This window comes from Passer montanus, unplaced genomic scaffold, assembly GCF_014805655.1.
Source record: "Passer montanus isolate IOZ18808 unplaced genomic scaffold, ASM1480565v1 scaffold44, whole genome shotgun sequence".
NCBI lineage: Eukaryota > Metazoa > Chordata > Aves > Passeriformes > Passeridae > Passer > Passer montanus.
Window position 1 is genome coordinate 2,220,195 of NW_024369262.1, and position 21,085 is coordinate 2,241,279.

Consider the following 21,085-nt stretch of genomic DNA (forward strand, 5'->3'; position numbering starts at 1 on the left):
CCGGCTTTGACCACCAGAGAGAGCTCATGCAACAGAATTTCCAGCGTGAGTGAAAACCAAAACCAAAACCTGATGGAAAACATCAATTCCTGCAGTGTTAGGATCGGCTGAAAACAGGAGATGGGGACCGGGAAGGGAGGGGGAAAAAGAACAGTCTGTGGGCCATCAGAAAAGGAGACTTTTTTTTTGCAGTGGTCTGGCAGGAGTCAGAAAAATGGTGAATTTTGCCCTAATAAAGTATTGGTTGATTTGTTTGTTTGTTTGTTTGAGGTCTGTGAACACTGAACAGAAAGGACACGTGTTTCTGCAGATATGATTTAACTCCTGTCGTCCTGGGCTCTCAGCAAGGACCTGCAGCTTTTCAAACCTGTGAAAACCCCATGGAAGTGTGTGTGCTATTCCTGCAGCTGGCCAGCAAACCCACACATCACCACGGAAACTGGGACTGCCTTCCAAAAAATGGATCAGGGCTCGCTCCTAGCCCCAGTCCATCTGGAGAGAGAACAGCATCAGCAGAGGAAGGATGTTCATTTGCAAAATGGATCAGGGCTCGCCCCTAGCCCCAGTCCATCTGGGGGATGAGAACAGCATCAGCAGAGGAAGGATGTTCATTTGTGAGGCTGAAATCAAGCACCTGGTGTTTTCTTAAGGATTTGATGAACCACAGGCTCCCCACCTGTAAGACAGAATATTTTCTCACTGGGATATTGTGGAGGTTAGTACAGCCCTGGTAACCTGACACAATGCCAGAGTCCCATCCAGGAGGCAGCTACAGGGCCCTACAAAAAAGCAGGATATTGGATGCACAGCACCCTCACAGTCAGGGACACTGTGCTCTCACATTGTTTATGCAAGTGCTGCCACAGGGAGACCACACAGTTGAAAAAACACATTCCTTTCTGGAGAAAAGCTCACAGAACTGAGCAGAATTCTACACACATTGACAGCTATTACTCTGGCATTTAAGAGATCTTGGAGTACAGTCTAAAAGTGGTAAATATTGCTTTGTTCTCACAAATAGAATTTTGTGCATGCCCACACACACATGGCTCCCCTGTGGCACCAGTGGAACTTAAGCTCTTCCCTGTTGCAGACCTCTGTGGTAATGCAGTCAGTGAAGTGCCCTGAATAAAATGAAAGTTTTTCTTTTGCAGGGCTATTTTTAACCCAGAACAGCTCGCTGGCCCAATTCAGTGTGTGCTCCCATGAAAAGCAGCTGTGCTGGCACAGCTGTGGGGTGGGAATATGTGGCTGGCAGGGAGGATGAGGACAGCAGCTGCTGGCACAGCCCTGAAGGAAAACACAGCGAGCTGCAGCCTTTAATGTACAGATGAAAATATACACAATATACTGAGCTGGAAGGGACCCACAAGGATGATCTATTCCAACTCCTGGCCCTGCACAGACAGCCCAACAACCCCACCCTGTGCATCCCTGAGAGCAGTGTCCAAACTCTCCTGGATCTCTGGCAGCCTGGGGGCTGTGCCCATTCCCTGGGCAGCCTGGGCAGTGCCCGGCACCCTCTGGGGAAGAGCCTTTTCCTAACATCCAACTTAACCCTCCCCTGACACAGCTCCTGCTCTTCCCTCGGCGCCTGTCCCTAGTCACAGAGCAGAGGTTGGTCTGTGCCTCAGAAGGACGTTGAAGACCACAAGGTCTGACCTCAGCCTCTTCTCTGGGCTGAACAAACCAAGTGACCCCAGTCCATTCTCATGAGCCTCCTCAGCAGCAGGGCCAGGGGAGGGATTGTCCCCCTCTGCACTGGTGAGGCCACATTCGAGTGTCCCCTCCGTTCAGGAAGGACACCGAGGGGCTGGAGGATGACCAGAGGAAGGAGCAGAGCTGGGGGAGGAGGCAGAGCACCAGGAGAGGTTGAGGGAGCCAGGAGAGCTGAGCCTGGAGAAAAGGAGAAACCTTCTGTCCACAACAGATGGAAAGGAGGTGGGAGCCAGGCGGGGGTCGGGCTGTGCTCCCAGGGAACGAGGGGAAACGGCCTCGAGATGTGTCAGGGCAGGTTAAGGCTGGACATCAGGAGGAACTTCTTCCCAGAAAAGATCATTATACATTGGAACGGGCTGCCAGCAGTGTGGCGGAGCCACCGCGCTTGGAGGTGTTCAAGAACCGAGCGGACGCGGCACCCTGATCTGGTTAAGAAGGCGGTGCTCGCTCACGGTGGGACTGGGTGATCCCAGCGGTGTTTCCCGGCCCGCTCGATGCCGGGATTCACCCCCCCCTCCCGCCTCCCCTCACAGCCCGCCCTCACACCGACCGCCCGCGCGGGGAGATGACGTCACGCCTCCCGCGTGCGGTCACGTCCGGTAGGTGAGGTCAGGGCCGGGGCCGCCATTTTGAGCGGCTCCGCGGGCGGCGGCGGCGGCGGCGGCCGCGGGCGGGGGAGGAGCGCGGCCCCCATGGCCGGGCAGTTCGACTCCGAGGACCGGGCGAGCTGGTACTGGGGGCGGCTGAGCCGCGCCGAGGCCGTATCGCTGCTGCAGGGGCAGCGCCACGGCACCTTCCTGGTGCGCGACTCGGGCACCATCCCCGGCGACTTCGTGCTGTCGGTGTCCGAGAGCTCCCGCGTCTCGCACTACATCGTCAACAGCCTGGGGCCGGCGGGAGCCCGGCGGGCCGGCGGCGAGGGCCCCGGGGCCCCGGGTGAGTGACCCCCAGGGCCGGCGTGCCCGCAGCCCGGGCAGGGCAGCCGGGCGGTGCGGGGAGCGCCTTGTGGCGGGGTGCAGCCGCGCTCCGGGGCCGCTGCCCGAGCCCAGCCGGCTGTCCGCGCCTGCCGTCCTGCGGCACGTGAAATTCAGCGTCCCGGAGCGGGGCGTCCCGCCGCTCCAGCCCCGCGCCTCTTTGTTTTCCGAACCCCCTCAGCGAGAATTCGGAGATTTTCCGTGGCATCTCAGCCGGGAGGTGGTTCTGTGCAAGTGTCATCCCCAAAGTGTGACTTCTGACACGGCAGTTTTGTGTTACCGGGGAGGCTGAGTTCGAGTTTGAGCGGTGGGAACTCTTCAGGATGTAAAGGCAATGGTTTCTTGAAATCAGATGTGAAGTTCAGTTTCTTTCCCCTTGAAAGGAGAAGTTTGGTGTTATTCTCATCGGCTGAACATTAACAATGAAAACAACACGTTGCAGTGTGACACTGCAAGTGCAGAAGGTGCTGGTTGTGCCGGAGGGAGAAGCAGAATTTTTGCTGTTTAGTCCAACTAAACCCCAGCAGTGCAGAGCCCTCGGATGTGTCAGAACGTGCAGTCCAAAGGCCCTGGTGTCCCTGCTGTGGGAATTAGGGAACTTGGTGCTGGAACTGCTCCAGTTTGGATATTAATCCTTGCAAAATGATGCGGATGTGTCATTGGCATCTCTGCAAGGAGCCACTAGATATTTTTTAATTATAGTAAACCTGTGTAATACGAGATTTGGTGAACTTTTCTGGCAGAAAGTAGACAGAGACACTGGTGCAGGTCTATGGGTGGAACAGGAGACCAGTAGTGGGAAGATGTAACAAGACTTGTTTTATTTTTCAGTCTCTGCACAGAGGGGTTGACTAAGGCGATAATCTGAGAGAAAACAAAATTAGTGCCAGTAGATTTGCACTGTCATACAGGGGAAGCATTTCAGATTGGAAAAGTGGGGAAAGTCTAAACTCATCCTGTTCATCCCAGGAACCTCCGGAGCTGCACAGTGCACTCAGGTTACAGAGCTCCACAGGTAGAAGGTGTTAAAGGTGGCTGAATTCAGCTGGAAGTGGAATAGGGTCAGAATGTGGTGGGTTCCTGTTCATGTGTGTGCAGACACAGGTTTGGTGCTGCAATTGCTGACAAGGATGGCTGGTAGGGCAGAGTCAGTCACCAGCATGCTTTTTGTGAATCCAACCTAATTGGATTTTAAAGACACAAAAAACACTGGGTCATGAGTGTCTGTCACTTCTGGGCAGTTGTTTTTTGGGGACAGCTAATCTCTGGAAAAACAGTGGCATCACTTCTGTTCAGCCATCCTGACTTTTTCCTTGTGTTACATCCTAAGCTCAGTAACATTTTGTGGCATTCTGTGGGCTGGCTTTGGTTAAAATCATGAAGTACCTTGTAATTCTCTTCTGTTTTAAAAGAGTAGCTGTGTAAGCTGGTGGCACAGTAGGCTTAATATATCTGGAGAAGTATAATTATGTTTTGGTTGGTCTCCTTTTTATTTGTCCCCTGGAGGTTCTGGGGAGGAGTGATGCATCACTCCTGCACTACAGACACTCCCACGCTGATTTCAGTAATTTTAATTAAATCATGCCTCTATGCTGATGCTGCTGTGTTCATGCTCCAACCAAAGAAGGTGCTGGGGAGGTATATATTGAATTATACTTCAAGTGTAATTAAGGTGCTCTTTCAGAAAAAAATAAGTGGGAGGTTGTTCTGCAGTGGAAGGGAGGTGAAAACAGTAGAAGATTGAAGATAATTCTGTGTTTGGGTAGGAAAGCTAATGCAGTGAAAAGAGTTAAATGTTTCCAAATTGTCCTGCTTGTTTATTGTGGCCAAAGTAAAACATTAGGAAAACCAAAATCATTCTATTTTAGTATGGCATATTCTTTTTTTAGCAATTTATTGTTTGGCAAATACACGGGTCTCTCTGGGAAATTTGAATATTCCAGGTCGGGTTCTTGGGTTGATTTGTGCTGGGCTCAGTGTCTGTGAAATTCCTGGCTGCTCTCAGGGATAGGGAAGCCTCAGCACAGAATGAATGAAATGAGGAACTTTGGCTTCCCTAAAAACCACAATGTCACAAAAACATGGTACCTTCTTTGATTTCTGAAGTATAAAGTAAACTTTCAAACTCTTTGTTAAATTGACCTTTTGACTGATGCTGCAGTTTCTTGCATGTGATTTTTCAACATAACAAAGAAAAAAGAATTGAAACTTCTTGCAGGTAATTTTTCAACATAACAAAGAAAAAAGAATTGAAGAGAATTTTTCTGGAATGTTTTAAGGATGCTAAAAGTAGGATAAATCACTGAATTATGGGAAAGAAAAAGAATTTGTTTTCAGTGGAAGTGGATACAGAATTTTTTATGTCTTCTGGAATGTTTTAAGGATGTTAAAAATAGGATAAATCACTGAATTATGGGAAAGAAAAGAATTTGTTTTCAGTGGAAGTGGATAATTTGTGATGAAGTATCACAGTTATGGCTAAAGAAATCCCAGACAAGACAAAGTGCTCCCTGCAGGCATTGGCATATTGATGGACAGCAGAGGAAATATTAAATTTATCATGTATTTGCATTGTGACATGGCGGCTTGGGGTAAAAATGTGTGATATGCACTAAAAAATGCCTGAAATACCTAAAGATAGAAATGCTCTCTCTCAAGTGCAGCATTATAAAGATAAAGCTTTAATGTTATTAAATTTGTCTGCCTGAAGGAGGCAAATATAACAGATAAAATGCAGAAATGGATGTTTTCACATTTATGAGTTTTGAGAACATGATTCTGGATTGAATTGAACTTCCTGGAATCATAGAATCCTTACAGAATGATGCCCACACTCAGCCCTGGGTGAAGTGGCTTTAGGCATGTGTGAGCAGAGTGGTTTAATTCTGATGCTTGTGTTTTGGTTTTATTTTCATTTTTATATTGAGATCAAAATATATTTAAATGCAAACTAGTTGCAGTTTTAGAAATTGCCTGTATTAGACATCTGCTCTTATCCTCTGATCTGTAAATGATGACTGCAGTGATCAGAAATGAGTCTAACTCCTGAGTGAATGTTTTCCTGGTGTGCTCAGAGCTCTTCCACTCAACAGAGTTTTATGTTTTTATAGGGCGTTCATGGGATTTATTTGTTCTGCTCAGCATGAGTAGGAAGGTACTTGAGAACAAGGAAAAAAGGTGTCCCCATGGGGGTGGGGGAAGCACAAGGGCTGGAATGTGGTTGGTGCCTTCAGAGCCCAGTTCCCATATGCTCCAGGAGGAAGTGGCTGACATCACTGGGGTGTCTTACTGGTGCTCTGTGAGATAAGAACAGCTTTTGTGGCCCTAAACGCACTTGAATTGGGAAAGGGAGCCACCCTTACAGAATAAAACCAGATGCAAAAATAAAGACTTGTATTTCTGTGAAGGAAAAGGTTTTCAAAGCTTGGGAATAAAGAGAAAACTCCCTCTTGACACTAACAATTGGAGTGAAGAGAGAAATGCAAACCCCCTGAGATGTCTGAGAAAGGGAGAAGCTGCTCTGTGGTTTCACCACCTGCCCAATCAGCAGAATATTGGGTGGTTTATAGCCCTGATTCCCCAGCATCTGGACAATATTTAAAACATACACAAGCACTTTTTCCCAGACTGGCACAAAGGCAGCAGAGTGTCAGAGGGTTGTGACAGGAGGGAATGTGCATCATAAACAGAGAACTGACATGAGCCAGGTTTGAAACGTTCTTCACTTGTGGGACCTTTTGGATTTTAACTCTTTCCTTACCTTTTGTGGCATCCTGAGATGGCTGGAGTTATGTTAGTGAAGATGGAGTAAGGAAGAAAGAGGATACTGAGCTTTGTGCTTCTCTTTTGAAAAGTTAATCTTGCTCAGCTGAGCAGTGCTGGTGGTGGAGGCACTCCCTGAGCAGCTCTTCCTCAGCTGTGCCAGGCTGCAGAAAGAGAATTTCCAGTACCCAAGTGTCCCAGTTGTCACAGGAAGTGACAGAAGTTCCTGCAGGAACTGGACTCACCTTTCCATGCCTGTGCTCTTCCTGGGAGCCCTCAGAAGATGTGCACACTGTGCTGCTCAGACTTGTGCCTTCAAGAGGAGTCTCAGGATCATGAAGGAAAACTGCTCTTATTCCCAAAAAACCCCACTCACCTTGTTGCTGTAACTTTTTCTTGTGTCAGATCTTCCCTGAATTGGCCTGCAGGTATGAGCAGTGTCACAGTTCAAACAAGAGGCTGAATAATTCCTCTGAGCCTGAAATCTGTTAGTTTTTTAAATTTCATTATACCAGGGAATGACAAAACTCAGGAGCCTGTGGGGAGTGGAATAGTTTCCCAGTGCATGTGAACATTGTAGCTGAAGAAGATCCACCAAAGACTTAAACTGATGGAAAGTTTTCCACTTGCCTGGGAAGGTGGAGTTGTATTTTATTTCCAATCTGCATTTTACCACCTTTGACTTTGAACTATGTTGACCTTTTTATGCCTGTTTTAGCTAAATTTTAGGAGTCATCTATTTAAGTTCTCCAGACAATTATGAGATTGCTGCCTTCATATTAATTGATGATTAATTTAGATTAAGTTTATAGATTTCTTGTTCTAAATCTTCTGTAGCTGTCTTACATTTTTTAAAAGAAAAGCATCAGAAATGCACATGGTTTTCTGGCAGTGTGGTCTTTGGGAGGGTGACATAGCTGCTTTTTGATGCTTTTCTCTCTGTCCCTTCAAGGAGTGCATTGATCTTTCTGATTTGGAGGGTCTGTGTCCTCTGGCTGTTGTTCAGCTGTGCAAAACACCTCTTAGGATCTGATTTTCCAGGATACAGTACAGTGATTCTGTACATAATGTTCCAGAGGACTTTTCTTCTTAAAGTCCAACTTGGATTCAGGTACACTTGGCAGGTCCCTCAGGCTGTTGTGCATTAATTGAAGAGGGTGAACCTGTTCCAAAGGAAAAAAAAAAAAGACACTCCAAAATGCCTTGTTCATCCTGGTGAAGATTGAAGATTGACCAGACTGATGAATGTTACTGATGAACTGCTCATTTCCTGTGACCTGTGGAGATTTTTCTGTGAATCCCACGTTGCTGAGGCAGAGCTCAGCCCCCTGGCTGAGTCAGCTTGCAGCAGGTTTCACTGAGGTAAATTGGTGCTTCAGCCTCTCTATTTCTGTCATGTGAAATCAGTTCCATGTCAGTGAACTTCCCTGAGACTCAGTCTTCTCCATATGGGTTGCAAAGAGCTTTGCTGCCCTGCTCTTAAAGTTCTCATGACTTTTTCTTTTTGCTCAGATCTCAAGCCTTGATCCCTAAAGGTTCACAGCTAAAATAGTGCTGGAAATTTGCACATGTTTCTGTTACCAGGTTGGTCTGAGACCTGATGTGTTTCCCACTTCTAGCTCTAGTGGAAGTGCAGCATTCCCAGATCCTGTTTCCACTGAGCTGTGCTGAAGTGTTGCAGGCATGCTGCCTGTCCAGCCAGAATTCCTGTCCCGTGAGCCCACAGAGCTGACAGTGCCACTGGGATGAAATTCCAGGGTTCTGGCCAAGTCTAGAGCTGTAAGTTGCATCTCAGCAACAGAAGTTGAGGGGGTTTTGCATCCTCTCAGCACTACTCTGTGGGAGAATATGATGGATTCTTAATTCCCTTCCCATGCTGGGCTCCCCTTTCTCACTGATAATTACATTAACTTCCTTTATCTCTGGTGATGCCAGTTTGAGGGGTTTTTTTTGCAGTTTTTCAAGGCTGTTGCTTTTGGGTTTTGGCTCACTGTGTTTGTATTCATTTCTTTAGAGAGCCTTTCAGGGCTGTTAAAGCATGCAGACATGCTTTTTCCAATGACTTAGTTCTGCTCCTTCGAATTTCCTTTAAGCAGCTCCACGAATGCTCCTGTTCCTTCAGGATACTTCAGAACTCATTTCTCGGGTGTTGGCTGTATTGAATCTGCCCTTTTCTCTGTTAGAACCCCTTTCTGCTCTCCTGAAAGAACTTGTTGTAACATTAGCTTTCCATGCTGACAGTGCTGCTTTGCAGGGAGTTTTGGATCAGTGACAGCTTGAAAGATTCTGCTAGCTTTGTACTCCAGAGCTAAGGCTTGGGACTGTTAGATATTCCCTGCAGAGAAAACAGACTTGCAAAGTAAGCATCTCTGTCTTGCTAAAAGAGTTACTCATTAAAGTATAAATCTTTTCATCTGCACTCCCTTCCCCCAGCCTTCCCCAGTTCTTCCCATAACTGATGGCATGGGGCATGGTGGAAATACAACATCATGTGTGTGTTTTTCCTTAGCTGAGCCTGAAGAACATAAAATGGAAAAAAAAGCACAGCACACAGATTGGAAATGGATATTCTGCACTTGTAGTGATGCTTGTAATGGCTTGGATGTGAACATCATCTGTATTCCAGGGTATTTGAGGTTTGGATTTATAGCTTAGGCTCCATCTGACAAGCGTGGCAAAGAAGCTCCAAGACTAGAGATTAAAAGGCTGAGTCATACCTGTTATGAAAATATATGTTGTTTCTTTGCATTGCATAGCATGAAGATAATTTTCTTTACTGGTCCCTTTTATCAAAATGAAAAATGACTTTATTTGCTCATTGACATCACTTGTTTGCTGCTGTGCAAACCAGTTTTCTGTAGTGTCCATGCCTTTAACCCAAGGTGTTACAACAGGTAAATAACCATTAGTGCAGTGTTGTTCTTTGGAAATAGAATCTGAAGAGCAGAAGAGAGTTAAAAAAATAATTTTCTTGAAATGGTACCAAAATTTACTTCCTATATTTAGAGTATAAAACAGGAGAATTGAACAGGGTCCTGAGAAACCCTGATGTACTGAATATTTTCATCTGTTGCGTCCATATAACGTTGAAAGAAACAAAGATATTTTTATTTTAATTCGGGAAGTTTGGCGGTGCCAAAGAATTTCTATTTTCCTTCCTTGACAAAATCTTTTTAAAAAACCTGTACTCATAATTATGATAGTGCTGCCTTTGATTGAAAATGCTCAGAGAAGCTGAATACGATATCAAGGTGATCAATTTTGCTGTTGAAATACTTCTGTATAAATGTATTTATCTTCTCAAATGTTTGATTATAGTTTTAATGCTCTCCTTGACATGTTGCCTTCTCTTTTCAGGGTCGAATCCCACCAGATTTCGAATAGGTGACCAAGAGTTTGATTCTTTGCCATCTTTACTGGAATTCTACAAAATACACTATTTGGACACTACAACCTTGATAGAACCCGTTTCGCGCTCCAGGCAGAATAGCGGGGTTATCCTCAGGCAGGAGGAGGCCGAGTATGTGCGAGCCCTCTTTGACTTTAATGGCAATGATGAGGAAGACCTCCCCTTTAAGAAAGGAGACATACTGAGAATCCGGGATAAGCCTGAAGAGCAGTGGTGGAACGCAGAAGACAGCGAAGGGAAGAGGGGAATGATACCCGTTCCTTACGTCGAGAAGTATAGACCTTCCTCTGCTTCAGTCCCCACTCTGATTGGAGGTAACCAGGATAGTTCCCACCCACAACCACTGGGTGGGCCGGAGCCAGGGCCCTATGCCCAGCCCAGCATCAACACTCCGCTCCCTAACCTTCAGAATGGCCCTATTTATGCCCGGGTTATCCAGAAGCGAGTCCCTAATGCCTACGACAAGACAGCCTTGGCTTTGGAGGTACATAATGGGCAAAATTTAGAAGGAAGAGATCTGTTCAAGGGATTTCCCTTTCGCTCACGTGGTAGTTTTGGAGGAATGAGAAAGGGAAAAGCTTTGTAATACTGGTTTTATGTCATGATTAATAAGTTATGGATAAAATGAGTGACTCGAGTCACTTGTAAATTAGATTATTGTTGATTATTATTAGGTTACTGAACCAGTATTGTGTCTGTTGTCAACCATCACTAACATAACTGTTTCCCCATCCATTTTTTTGTGGGGGGGAGGGAGAGGGAGCAGCTCATAAATTGTGTGTCTGAACCTGTGTTTGCTGTTGTGTGCCTCACCACAGTCTGTACAAGGTGTGCTGGGTTGTTTGTTGGTTTGTGCTGTGTTGGGTATTTTTTTCTCCCCAATGTGTCAGCAGTTTTAAAGCAATCAGTGGAAACATTGGTACACTTTGAAATTACCTGGACTGAGATGATGATCACACATAGAATTTAATTGTAACATCACCTCAAGCAGATTACTTTGGGTTTAGGTTTGAGGCAGGAGCATTTTACAATTCACATCACAGTTTTTAGGTCTGGTGTAAAGCAGTGATTGATGGAGTAGGGTTTGTAGTAAAGCACTGAGTTTTCCCCAGGTTGATTCACTTCCTGACAGGATCAAGTAATTGCACAGGCCCTTCTTGATTTGTCTTTTTCCCTCTTAAAAGGTGACTGGAATGCTCTATCTCTCCACATCAGATAGTTCCTCCCCCAAGTTACATGTGAGGAAATTGAGACTAAGGTATTCCCTGTGGCAGACCTTTGCCTTGGGATATGTAAATTGTATCCTTTAATCTAGGCTTTCTTTGAGCTAGAGGCTCTGGAATTTCCTGATACCTAATTGACTTCCTGTTTATATAACGTTTTAAGTACTTGGGAAAAAACAGTTTCTGTGCTGAGTCAGAGCATCTCCTCTGCACTCTCAAATACTTGGTGTAATTGTGCATGGCACAAGAGGCACTCCAGGACTTCAGTGATCTGGCAGCTGTAGGTGTGTGTCTGGTGCAGAACTGGCAGATGCAGCACATGCTGCAGATGGAAACTGATGCACAGCCTGGAGATGTGAAATCTTTGCCATGTAGGTAGTGAATATACTCTGAGTTGTTACACATTCTGTTATAGGGCTGAGTATCTTTTGGGTTGAGAAGCAGGTAGGGAAATTTGTAAACTCACCAGATTTTGGGAAAATGTGAGGATTTTTACCCTTCAAACTCTCATAAAGGTTAAAATGCTGTCTCTTTCCCTCTTTTTCTCACCCTTTCCACCCAGTGACCTCCTGGAGTTTGGGAATATTCTTGAATGCAGGCTGTTGTAATTCCCAGATGTTAGATTGGTTTTGAGCCTCTGGATACTGTTGTGGCATATTTAGCAAAACCTTTTGGTTTTCTTTCTGAATTTTGCATTCTCTTAAGCTTTAACTTCACACTTTATTCCACTAAAGAACCCCACACTGCTGCCTAGTGCAGGATTTGGGAGCATGGAGTGAAATAGGGAGAGTGAGGAAATGCTGCTAATCCAGGCCATAAGCAACTTAGAGTGAAAGGAAATGCTTTCCACTCTGGAGAGCAGCTTGTGGTGCCAGGGCTGATCTTAGGTTCAATCCTCTTCACCAAACTCACATGATCTGGCAAGAGTGCTGTGCTGTAGGAAGAGCAGTTTTGTGGGTAACACCTCTCTTTTCTGAGCTACCTTACACCTCTAGTGTCTTTTACTACCTGGTGGGAAAGGCTGAGTAGCTGAAGTATTTGGGAGAGGCAGCTGAGAAGGGTCAGCTCAGCTTGGCTGTGTGACCACAGGAGATTTCTGGTGTCTAGAAATGGGCCCTTTGTGGGCCTCTTAAAACTGCTTAAGTATTTGTCAGTTGACACCTTGGCCCTCTAGGTTAGGCTGCTATATTCCTGTCTTGCTATTCATTTAAGAAATGCAATAGCAATTGTGGTTCTTAATTCTGTATGTAGTATTGCAAACAGTTTTAAAAAATGACCCGTTTTTCACTGCTTCTAGTGGCCTTCAAAGCTTTTCAGCTTTTATCACTTCCAGTCACAATGTTACTGAGTTGCTTTCAATGTCTGTACAGGAAAAAAAAGCAATATGCACTTCATTTTCTCCCAAGTTTTTCTTCATCTTGTCTATCAAAGTGCTGTTCCTTGTTGTCTCCTTTCTCCACATTCCCTTTCACTTCATGGTGTTCCTTCTCTGTTTATTTAGAGATCTCTTTCTCAGATAACTTAGTAGAGAGCATTATGTAAATCTTATCAGGCCATTTTTGCCCAGACCTCTTTATAAATACAGCAAGTGGGATTCTTTCCAAATGAAAACTCTTATCCTTAAATCTGGCAATATTCATGGGAGGGGGTGGATCCCACTGTTTCTCTTAGAAAAATAGATTCTTAACATCAAACAGTTTTTGCCCAAACTGCAAACAGAATATCTGTGCTGTTCTGTTATTTTAAGCCTGACATGCTTTTGAAGAGTTATGGGAAGGAGGATCAGAGCAGGTGATGTTCTAATAAAGGCTGTGCTCTATTATGGAAAAAAAGATTCAGCAGGAGAAGTTAACATTTATTTTGCATGTAACTGGACCTATGCAAGGAGTTTTCAGTCTATTTTAAGAGAAAATAGAGGAGGAAAAGGGAAGATCTGTGTGGTGAATGACTCTGAGATCGATGGATTTATTTTTTTTCTTTGTAACAGTAGCAGAACTCTGCCACCTTGACCTCACCAAAGAGGAGTACTTGGAATAAAACCACAGCATACAGAAGTCTTCACTTGAACCTTCAGTTTTGCTTTGAAGCAAATGGGGTATATTTAGTTTTAAAGCTTCTGATGAAGACTGAGACAAACCTGGCTTTCTAGCAGGGTACAGTGTTGTTCCTGAGGTGCTGTGCTTGGTGGGATGATGCACTGTGGACTAATGTTGCCATAAATCAATGCTGAAAGTGAGGAGAATTCAGAGACAACATCCACTCCTAGCCTAAAGGTTTTAAAACTTCAGCACTTGTAATAATGAGTAATTTTTGGAAGGGTTCTCTTATTGTCTTCAGGAGAGTGGTTGAAATACAGCTTACTAGGCAGAGGTTTGAAGCAGATCTAGAAAGATCTCTCAGACAGGATCTAATGGAGCCATTTTATCAAGGCAGCATTTGTGACATGGTCCATGCTTGTTTAAAGTTAGTTCTGCTTTGACAGATGTAAAGATACATAGATATAAGAATGAATGAAAAGGTGTATATATATATATATATAAAGAAATGGGAGTAAGAACTGTATCAGTGTGTCTGCTAAATGAAATTACTGGCAAAAAAAAGCAATATTTGATCTCAGAGGTCTCTCAACAATTACTGAAAAGCAGCTTTCAAGTGTAGCTCTGTATAGTAAGGGGAATTCATAATTAATTGTCCCTTGGCTGCAGTGACCCTGAAACCCCCCTGCAAACCAAAATCCAGCTACAGGGTGCTCGGGGGGCAGGGGAGTTTCACAGGCATCCCATACTGTAACTCAGTGGCATTGCTCTGTTGAACCCACCTTTTGCAGGTGAGTTTATTGTGAGGCATCCAAGATAAACCCTAATGAACACTAATTAGGGTGTGATAGAGCAGAGGCCCTCAGTCTTAAGACAGCAAACCAGTGCCAGTTGTGCTTTTCCCTTCCCAGTGGGTTGGAGGTTAAACACTGTTCTGGTGAGGGCTCATCTCTAGATTGTATCCAGGTCTGAAGCAGTTTGAAGTTATCTGGGACATGGTTCTGGCAGTGGCTGTGATTAGGAAATCAGATTTTCCACTTCTAGTATTGTCACATTGAATCTTATCCTTGTTAAATTATAGCTGATGGATTGTTTTGGTCAGCAGAGTATTTTTGTTGGTACAACCCCCCCAGTGGTTATTAGCAGTAGCAAAATTATACAAACTGCATGATTAAATTCCTAAAGAGCTGAGGCTTGCATTCAGAAGTGGAGGAAGGCTTCCTTTTTGCCTGTAGCTAATACATAAGAGGATTTTCTTCAAAATATGATTCATTAAAATGTCTATACTAATGACTACAAAAGACAAAAATAAAGCTACAGCAAGAGTCCCAATGGGCCTCTCATTACCAGATAAGTAATCATGAGAGGTATGGGAAGCTTAATTAAATGTCCATGAAAGGGGTTGAATTTATGAACTGTTAAAAGATGTTCTGGCAAATTATTTCAAGTGATTAAAACCTGTAAAGTTAATGGAGATTGGTAACATCTCAAATTGTTTTCCTTGTTCTTTGTTGCCTGCCTGGAAAGTGCAAATAATGAGGATGTGTTTTGGATGGATTAGGAACACAGTGATGAGCATCTGTGTAAACTATATATTCAGTGAATTTCTGGATGAAATGCAGCGAGGCCTTTGGCCACACCTTCAGAGTTTATTTACAGTATTAGTGAAAGAAAATAGAGTCTATCTATCCCAAAAGCATCCTCCATCTGTGATGTGGGAAGAATTCTAAAAATCGTTGTACGTTACTTGTAAATCAGATTATTGATAAAATTCTGCAGAGGGGTAGGAATGGATAGACAGCTTTTGAGTGGTGCATTCATTAGCTCTCCATGAGTGCCATTACAATGTAAATGGTGATTCCTCGGGTGGTGTAAGTGCCACTTAATTAAAGTACCCTTAAATATGAAACAGAGTTGGGGACTGATCAGACCTAGACTTGTGTCCTGATTTGAACTGCACGGCCCTGGGGAAGTGCCTGCTGTGCAGTTTGTCCCTGTGTCACAGGGGGATGTAGATGATGCCTTTGGAATTGGTGCTGGCAATATTAGGGCGGAGATTAGAATAGGAGATGGATTCCTGGGCAAGTGGGAGAGGGCATCTGTTGTCTTTACTATTCCCATGAGTACTGGACTTGGCAGTGCTGAGTTAATGGTTGGACTCAATGACCCTGAAGATCTTTTCCAACCTAAACAATTCTGTGATTCAGTGGGATTTATTTCTCTAAGAAATCCATGCTGGGAAAGACTGAAATGCCATCTGGCTTTGCTTTTGGTAGTGGCTGACTGGATGTCCAGAGCAAGAACAGAGCAGCCTTACAGCACTTCTTGTACACTTGTTATAATCTGTGAAGAGAGAGAGAGATCCTCCACTTTCCACAACTTGAAAAGTGGAATTCCAAAACTAAGGAGCAGTTGAGCTTGCAGATTAGTGTCCACTTGGTCCAGGTGCAAGCCCTTCTTGCTTTATGAGGCTCTGGATGGAGTCTCAGCAGTGTGCAGGCCTCTGTCAGCCCAGCAAGGCACATTTATCAGGATAGCACCTGATGGCACTTGGAAAGATTGGTTTTGGATTGCTGACTCTTCAGGTAGTTCTCACCTGATCTAGGTGCATTTCTTTATACACTTTCTTGGAGTGAATGGCAATGGGGACAGGCTGGTGTCTCAGACACTGTCAGGACTAAAGCTGCTTTTTATAGATGTGTATCTGGTGCACGTGGGTGACAGCACACCAGGGAGGGGTGGCAGCTCATGCTGCCCATGTTTCTGGTTTGTAACGTGTGTATTTCTTACCCCACAGGTCGGTGAGCTGGTAAAGGTCACAAAGATTAACATGAGTGGTCAGTGGGAAGGAGAATGCAATGGCAGACGTGGTCACTTTCCATTCACACACGTCCGTCTGCTGGATCAACAGAATCCTGACGAGGACTTCAGCTGAGTGTGGCTCAACAGTTGCTCTTACAGATGGGAACAATCTCAACTTATTTTTATTGCAGATGCCATCAAGACTAAGCTCGGACCGACGCTGCAAGCGGTATTGCTTGGATAAGCATTCTGATAACCTGCAAACCCCTGGGACTCAACACCACCATTCCTTAAGCAAGGGTCATGTAATTCAGGGTACGACAGTAGATAACTCGTGTGTCCAGTGGCAGAACTAGGCCATGATTATAGGTTGTAATGCCTGCTTATGTCCACGTGCACGTCAGGCTGGGCCTTGCCAGCAGCAGCAGCTGGAGAAAGCAGTGCTGTAGATGTTCAGAGAACATTTATAGCTCTCTCCGGGCCCATTGCTTATGTTGCTTCTTCCTCAGGCAATGAAGATCAACCGTAGACAATTCAATACCTTGATAGAAATTTCACAGATTTATCCTGGAGCTCTCTCCGTGTTTTTTTGCATCCTGGGTTCTCTGTCCTAGAAAGGCTCCGCAGTGCTCTGCGTGGTCAGTTAGCTGTGCACAGCACAGGCTGATGCAGGGCCGTTGGGGACAGCCTTATGATTTACAGATCCTTACCATTTTCATGGTAAATGACAGATCAAATCAACCTCAGAATTCTAGAACCTTGTGGACACTAGATTGATTTCTTCAGTACTGTTGATGCTTCAAACATAGCAGCTGATTTTAATTTAAGATTTTTATTAACACGCAGTATCTCCTTTTATCCACAAATACAAGGCTTATGGAAGTGTAAAACTCCATATCAGTGCTGAAAAATATGTGCATAGCACTTTAATACGTAGCTTTAAAGCAGTGTTTGATTCACTAAATATACTAAAATATTGACACTGCTTTCCAATAAAATTAAATTGTGTAGGGCTAGTTCAATTTTTCTAGAATTCCTCAGTATTGTACAATACTGTTACAGTACAAATCAGTGTCAAACACGGTGAACTGACAAACCAAATATTAGTTTTATTTTAAAGACACTCTGGGGACTCTTCTGGTTTAATTCCCATCTGTAAAATATTTGATAGTGAATTCATGAGGATTTTATTTTTAATAAACTAATGGAAAATAATTGTGTGCTTCTGGATTGATTCTCAAAAGGCATAATAGAGTAAATATGGCTTCCTAGCTCATGGTGAAAATCAGTGCATTGAGTAGGCAGTGTTATGCACTGCTTGATGGTTGTTTTTTAGTCTGTTCTTCTAATTATCTGGTTTTCTCTAATATAAATCAGAATGGATTTAGTAAGTTTTGTAAACTGAAATTAAACACTGAAGTAACTCTCCCTTGCCTGTACCCTGGGTTGTTTTCCAAGCACAGCACTCTGGTGACCAAACTAAATTTTGTAACTTTGACTACAGTATAATCCATGCAGAAGGGTTTTTCTAAATGGTATCAAACTGAAACTGTTGGGTTTGGTGGCTTCAGAGCCGTTGACCCCAAGGCTCATGGGTTGCACGTGCTGCAAGGCACGGACCCTACAACAATACTGGTAACACTTTACCTCAGAACTCTGTAACATGCTGGAAATTATAATATTTCTGTTCTATTTAAGTACTAGTTGTTTTACTTCAAAACTAATCCATCAGCAAGTCTGAGTAATGTTCAGGTTATGGGCACTCATTAATTCTGTGGACTAACGTTAATCACTCTTGTCCATCACCAGTCTCATGAGCACTACTGAGGATGATCATCAAAAACTGACAGCAGGGACAGTGGGGTAAGAATGGAAACGAGGAATTGCAGCTCTGTTCTACCTTGGATTGCTATTCTGGTCAGGGTGGCGTGCCAGTGATTGTGGGAGCTCTTCTAGCTTAGTACAAAATTTACTTTGAGGGGAAAAAAATGGCAAAACTAACTCTCTAGGTTCTGTAACTCATCAGGTTCTTTAAGGCTGATTTGTGGTTTTCCTCTGCTCTTGATATTCACTGTAACTGTTCGAGGGGTTTTGTTCAATAACTGCACTCTAAATAACAGACTTAATACTGAGTTTTTCAGTTGCCCATATATGCTTATATTTTCCTTCAGGTATTGCAAAAGAAACACAATAAACAGTGTGTCCTTAGAGTGACACTGTTCTGAAGTATTTTTGCCAACTGCAGTTAATGAAAGCCCATATATTTGTACCTTTCCAATCAGGAATTCAGATACCAAAAGATCATTTTTCTGGAAGTTTTATTATGCAAACCTTGCCTTTTTAATACAAAATACATGAATTGAATTAACTAGCAAGTACCCTGCAAACTTTGTAGATGTGGTTTTGTTAAGACTGTATAAATTGTGAATATTTGTACACTTTGAAAGAGCAAAATAAGGAAACTAGAGGAGTCTTAATAGCTGCTGTTACACTAGAATCCCAAGTTCTTGTCAAGCAGTTTTTTTAGCTGACTGATACATTAATGCAACTGTTTTCCACTCTTCAGTTCTAAGCTGAAATGTGATTTTGTTTCATAGGTGATAGAAAGGAGTATGAATTTGGACAAAATAGACATTTCAACTTGTCAGGCTCTTCAAGGCAGATAGGTAGAACCTATGTCCATGAACATGTAGAGGAAATCCTTTTGTGGCCTTTGTTTATCCTTTTCTATTTGTTCCCTCCCTTCTCCCCGATGCGTGCAAAAAAATCATTGCTCAGAATGTTGGTCACAATCTTTTGTCTCTTCCTTGGCTGTGGTTTTGGTCTCTTGTGCATAGGCAGGTGTTAGAACTAGAATAATCATTTCTAGAAATACACCATGAAAGCAGAATGCTCCATTACACTGTGTTCTTCTGGTGCATTTACACGTTATATCACACTAAAAAGTACAACTGGCTGCTATGGTTTTTTAATATATATTTCATTTTGGTAAGCCCCAGCCTTTTTACTAATATATGACCTGGTTAAATCTTGTTAATCTGTTTGAATTGTATTTGTTAATAATGCAAATATTTCTAATCATCTTTAAGAGTAAAATACTTCCTTTTTGTTAATGGTTTTGGGGAAGGATTCTAACCAAACCTGTTTGAAGAAAAATATGAACATGTGCCATTGTATTATAACACTATCCACTTTCTTGACAGTTAAAGTCCTTTTTTATTTTTTTGTAGCATGTAATGTATATGTTCATAGTACGTGAAGTAAATAAAAGTATAGCCAAAACTTTGACTCAGTCATTCTCAATCAGTTCTTGGAGTACTTGCATTTAATAATTGAAAATAGAGGGGGTATGGCCATTTTTAATTGGCCACGTTAGTATGAAAATAATTAATTTAGGTAACTAAATTAACTTGTCAAACAATAAAATATGGCTCTTTTTTTGAAAGAAGGTGACTTTCTGTAATTAAATGAGTCAAGGGGTTGGAGGAAATGTCTATTCTCATTTTAAAAAAAAACAACTTGTCAGGAATGTTGAGATTTTTAGCTCTTGCTCTCAATTCTACCTGCTCAAGTGTGTCTGGGGATTGTTTGGATGGGGTGTTCAGGAAGATAAAAATCTGTTTATATATTCTTAGAAATATCAGTGAAAACAAAGTTGCACAAATGAATACCAGCAAGAATCTTCTGCAGGAAACTACAGATGTTTCAGAAGAGCTGTTTTTATGTGTGGTGGTGTGAGAGCACTAATTCAGTGAAAGGCCAAGGTGTGCAGGTGCTGTCAAGGGCTGAAGGACAGAAAATCAGGACCAGAATCCCATGGGGGGCAATGTTTGTAACATCAATCTGCATTAAAGCTGCCTTGCCACACTATTCCTTAAAAACTGCAAGGGGACAGTGGCCCTTAGGCCTCAAAGATAAGAATCTTTGTGTCTCCACACAGCAAAGATTATTCTATCAGCTCCAGATGGAAAAAAAAAAAAACCTTAATTTTTCATAGGTAGAAGCCCCCAGCTGTGCTCCAGTGCTCACTGCAGAGCTGCAATGCAAAGGTGCTTTTTAATGAGATTGGCTGAGAGAATTTCAGAGCTCCCTGCAGCCAAAAGGAAGAGGCTGTGCCTGCCCTTCCCCAGGGCCCTGCCAGCCATCCCCTCCTGCTTCACCCTGCCCTGGTGTTTGCAGGGCTCCCTGAGCTGATGGGCACAGGGCTCATGCAGAAAACTGCTTTTCCTGTTCCATTCCCTCTCCTTTCAGCTGTGGGGTTTGGCTGCAGCAGTGGTTGAATGAATTAATGTGAAAGTTCAGGGGGCAAAGGGCAAGCAAGGATTGCATCAGCAAATTGTGCTGTATTTCCTTGGATTAGGCTGTTTATTCCTCAGGTTTTGCCAAATCCCTGACCAATTTCCAAATATCTGAATGCCATCTGTAACGAGTGCATTCAGAAGAATTTAAAGTATTTAAACAATATGCTATTATTTAGCAAGGGCACTAAGAATGCACCTCACTTCTGGCAATTAAATCTGCTTGAAGTGTCCTGATTTACTGATATTATTGAACTCCCTGCAATCTGAGTGCCTGCTGAACATGAGGGTCACAGAAAAAATCCTAAATTGATCCAAATCTAATTTATTGTGCACAGCTCCCCAAGTCTCTGCTGAAAAATAGACTTTTATGGTCAAGAGAGTGCAGAAGTGATTTGCAAGTCTTAAAAATTTACACAGAAATAGTGACTGTGCACTACTGGGACCTTTTGAGTGCCTAACTTTGTATTTACCAGGAATTCAGAAGTAAAGGTTTACAATTATTCCCAATTTCAGCAAAATCAGCATTTTCTAATCTTACTTCAAATAAAAAAGCACATTTTTTCTGGACTTGACACCTAATTTTCAGTGACTTTAGTCACTGATGTCTTTGTTTTGCTTACAATGATTCCCAGTTTCAGCAAAACCAGCATTTTCTAATCTTACTTCAAATAAATCAAAAAAAGCAATTTTTTTCTGGACTTGACACCTAATTTTCAGTGACTTTAGTCACTGATGTCTTTGTTTTTAAGAAATCCTGATTAAATGATCCTGATCTGTGAAAAAGAGGACCTAAATATCCCTTGAAAACAGAGCATTGATTTTCTGAGCAAGTGATATCAAAATAATTCTATCAGGTTTT

The 21,085-nt window shown here is 43.2% G+C and overlaps 1 protein-coding gene across 5 annotated transcripts; it reads left to right on the top strand.

The window, feature by feature from the left end:
* Positions 1 to 2,317: 2,317 nt before the first annotated feature.
* On the top strand, positions 2,318 to 19,217 carry CRK (CRK proto-oncogene, adaptor protein). Of its 5 annotated transcripts, none has more exons than XR_005628821.1 (4): positions 2,318 to 2,655; positions 9,813 to 10,348; positions 13,075 to 13,240; positions 15,921 to 16,207. XR_005628821.1 is itself a non-coding variant. In XM_039720616.1 (4 exons), the coding sequence occupies exons 1-4, from the start codon at positions 2,412 to 2,414 to the stop codon at positions 16,056 to 16,058; spliced, it is 1,023 nt and encodes a 340-aa protein (XP_039576550.1). In that variant the 5' UTR covers positions 2,318 to 2,411; the 3' UTR covers positions 16,059 to 19,217. The 5 variants fall into 5 exon arrangements, 4 of the variants coding, with proteins under 4 accessions (XP_039576550.1, XP_039576547.1, XP_039576549.1 ...); XM_039720616.1 differs by having other exon boundaries at positions 13,078 to 13,182; positions 15,921 to 19,217; XM_039720613.1 differs by lacking the exon at positions 13,075 to 13,240 and having other exon boundaries at positions 15,921 to 19,217.
* The last annotated feature ends 1,868 nt before the right edge of the window (positions 19,218 to 21,085 follow it).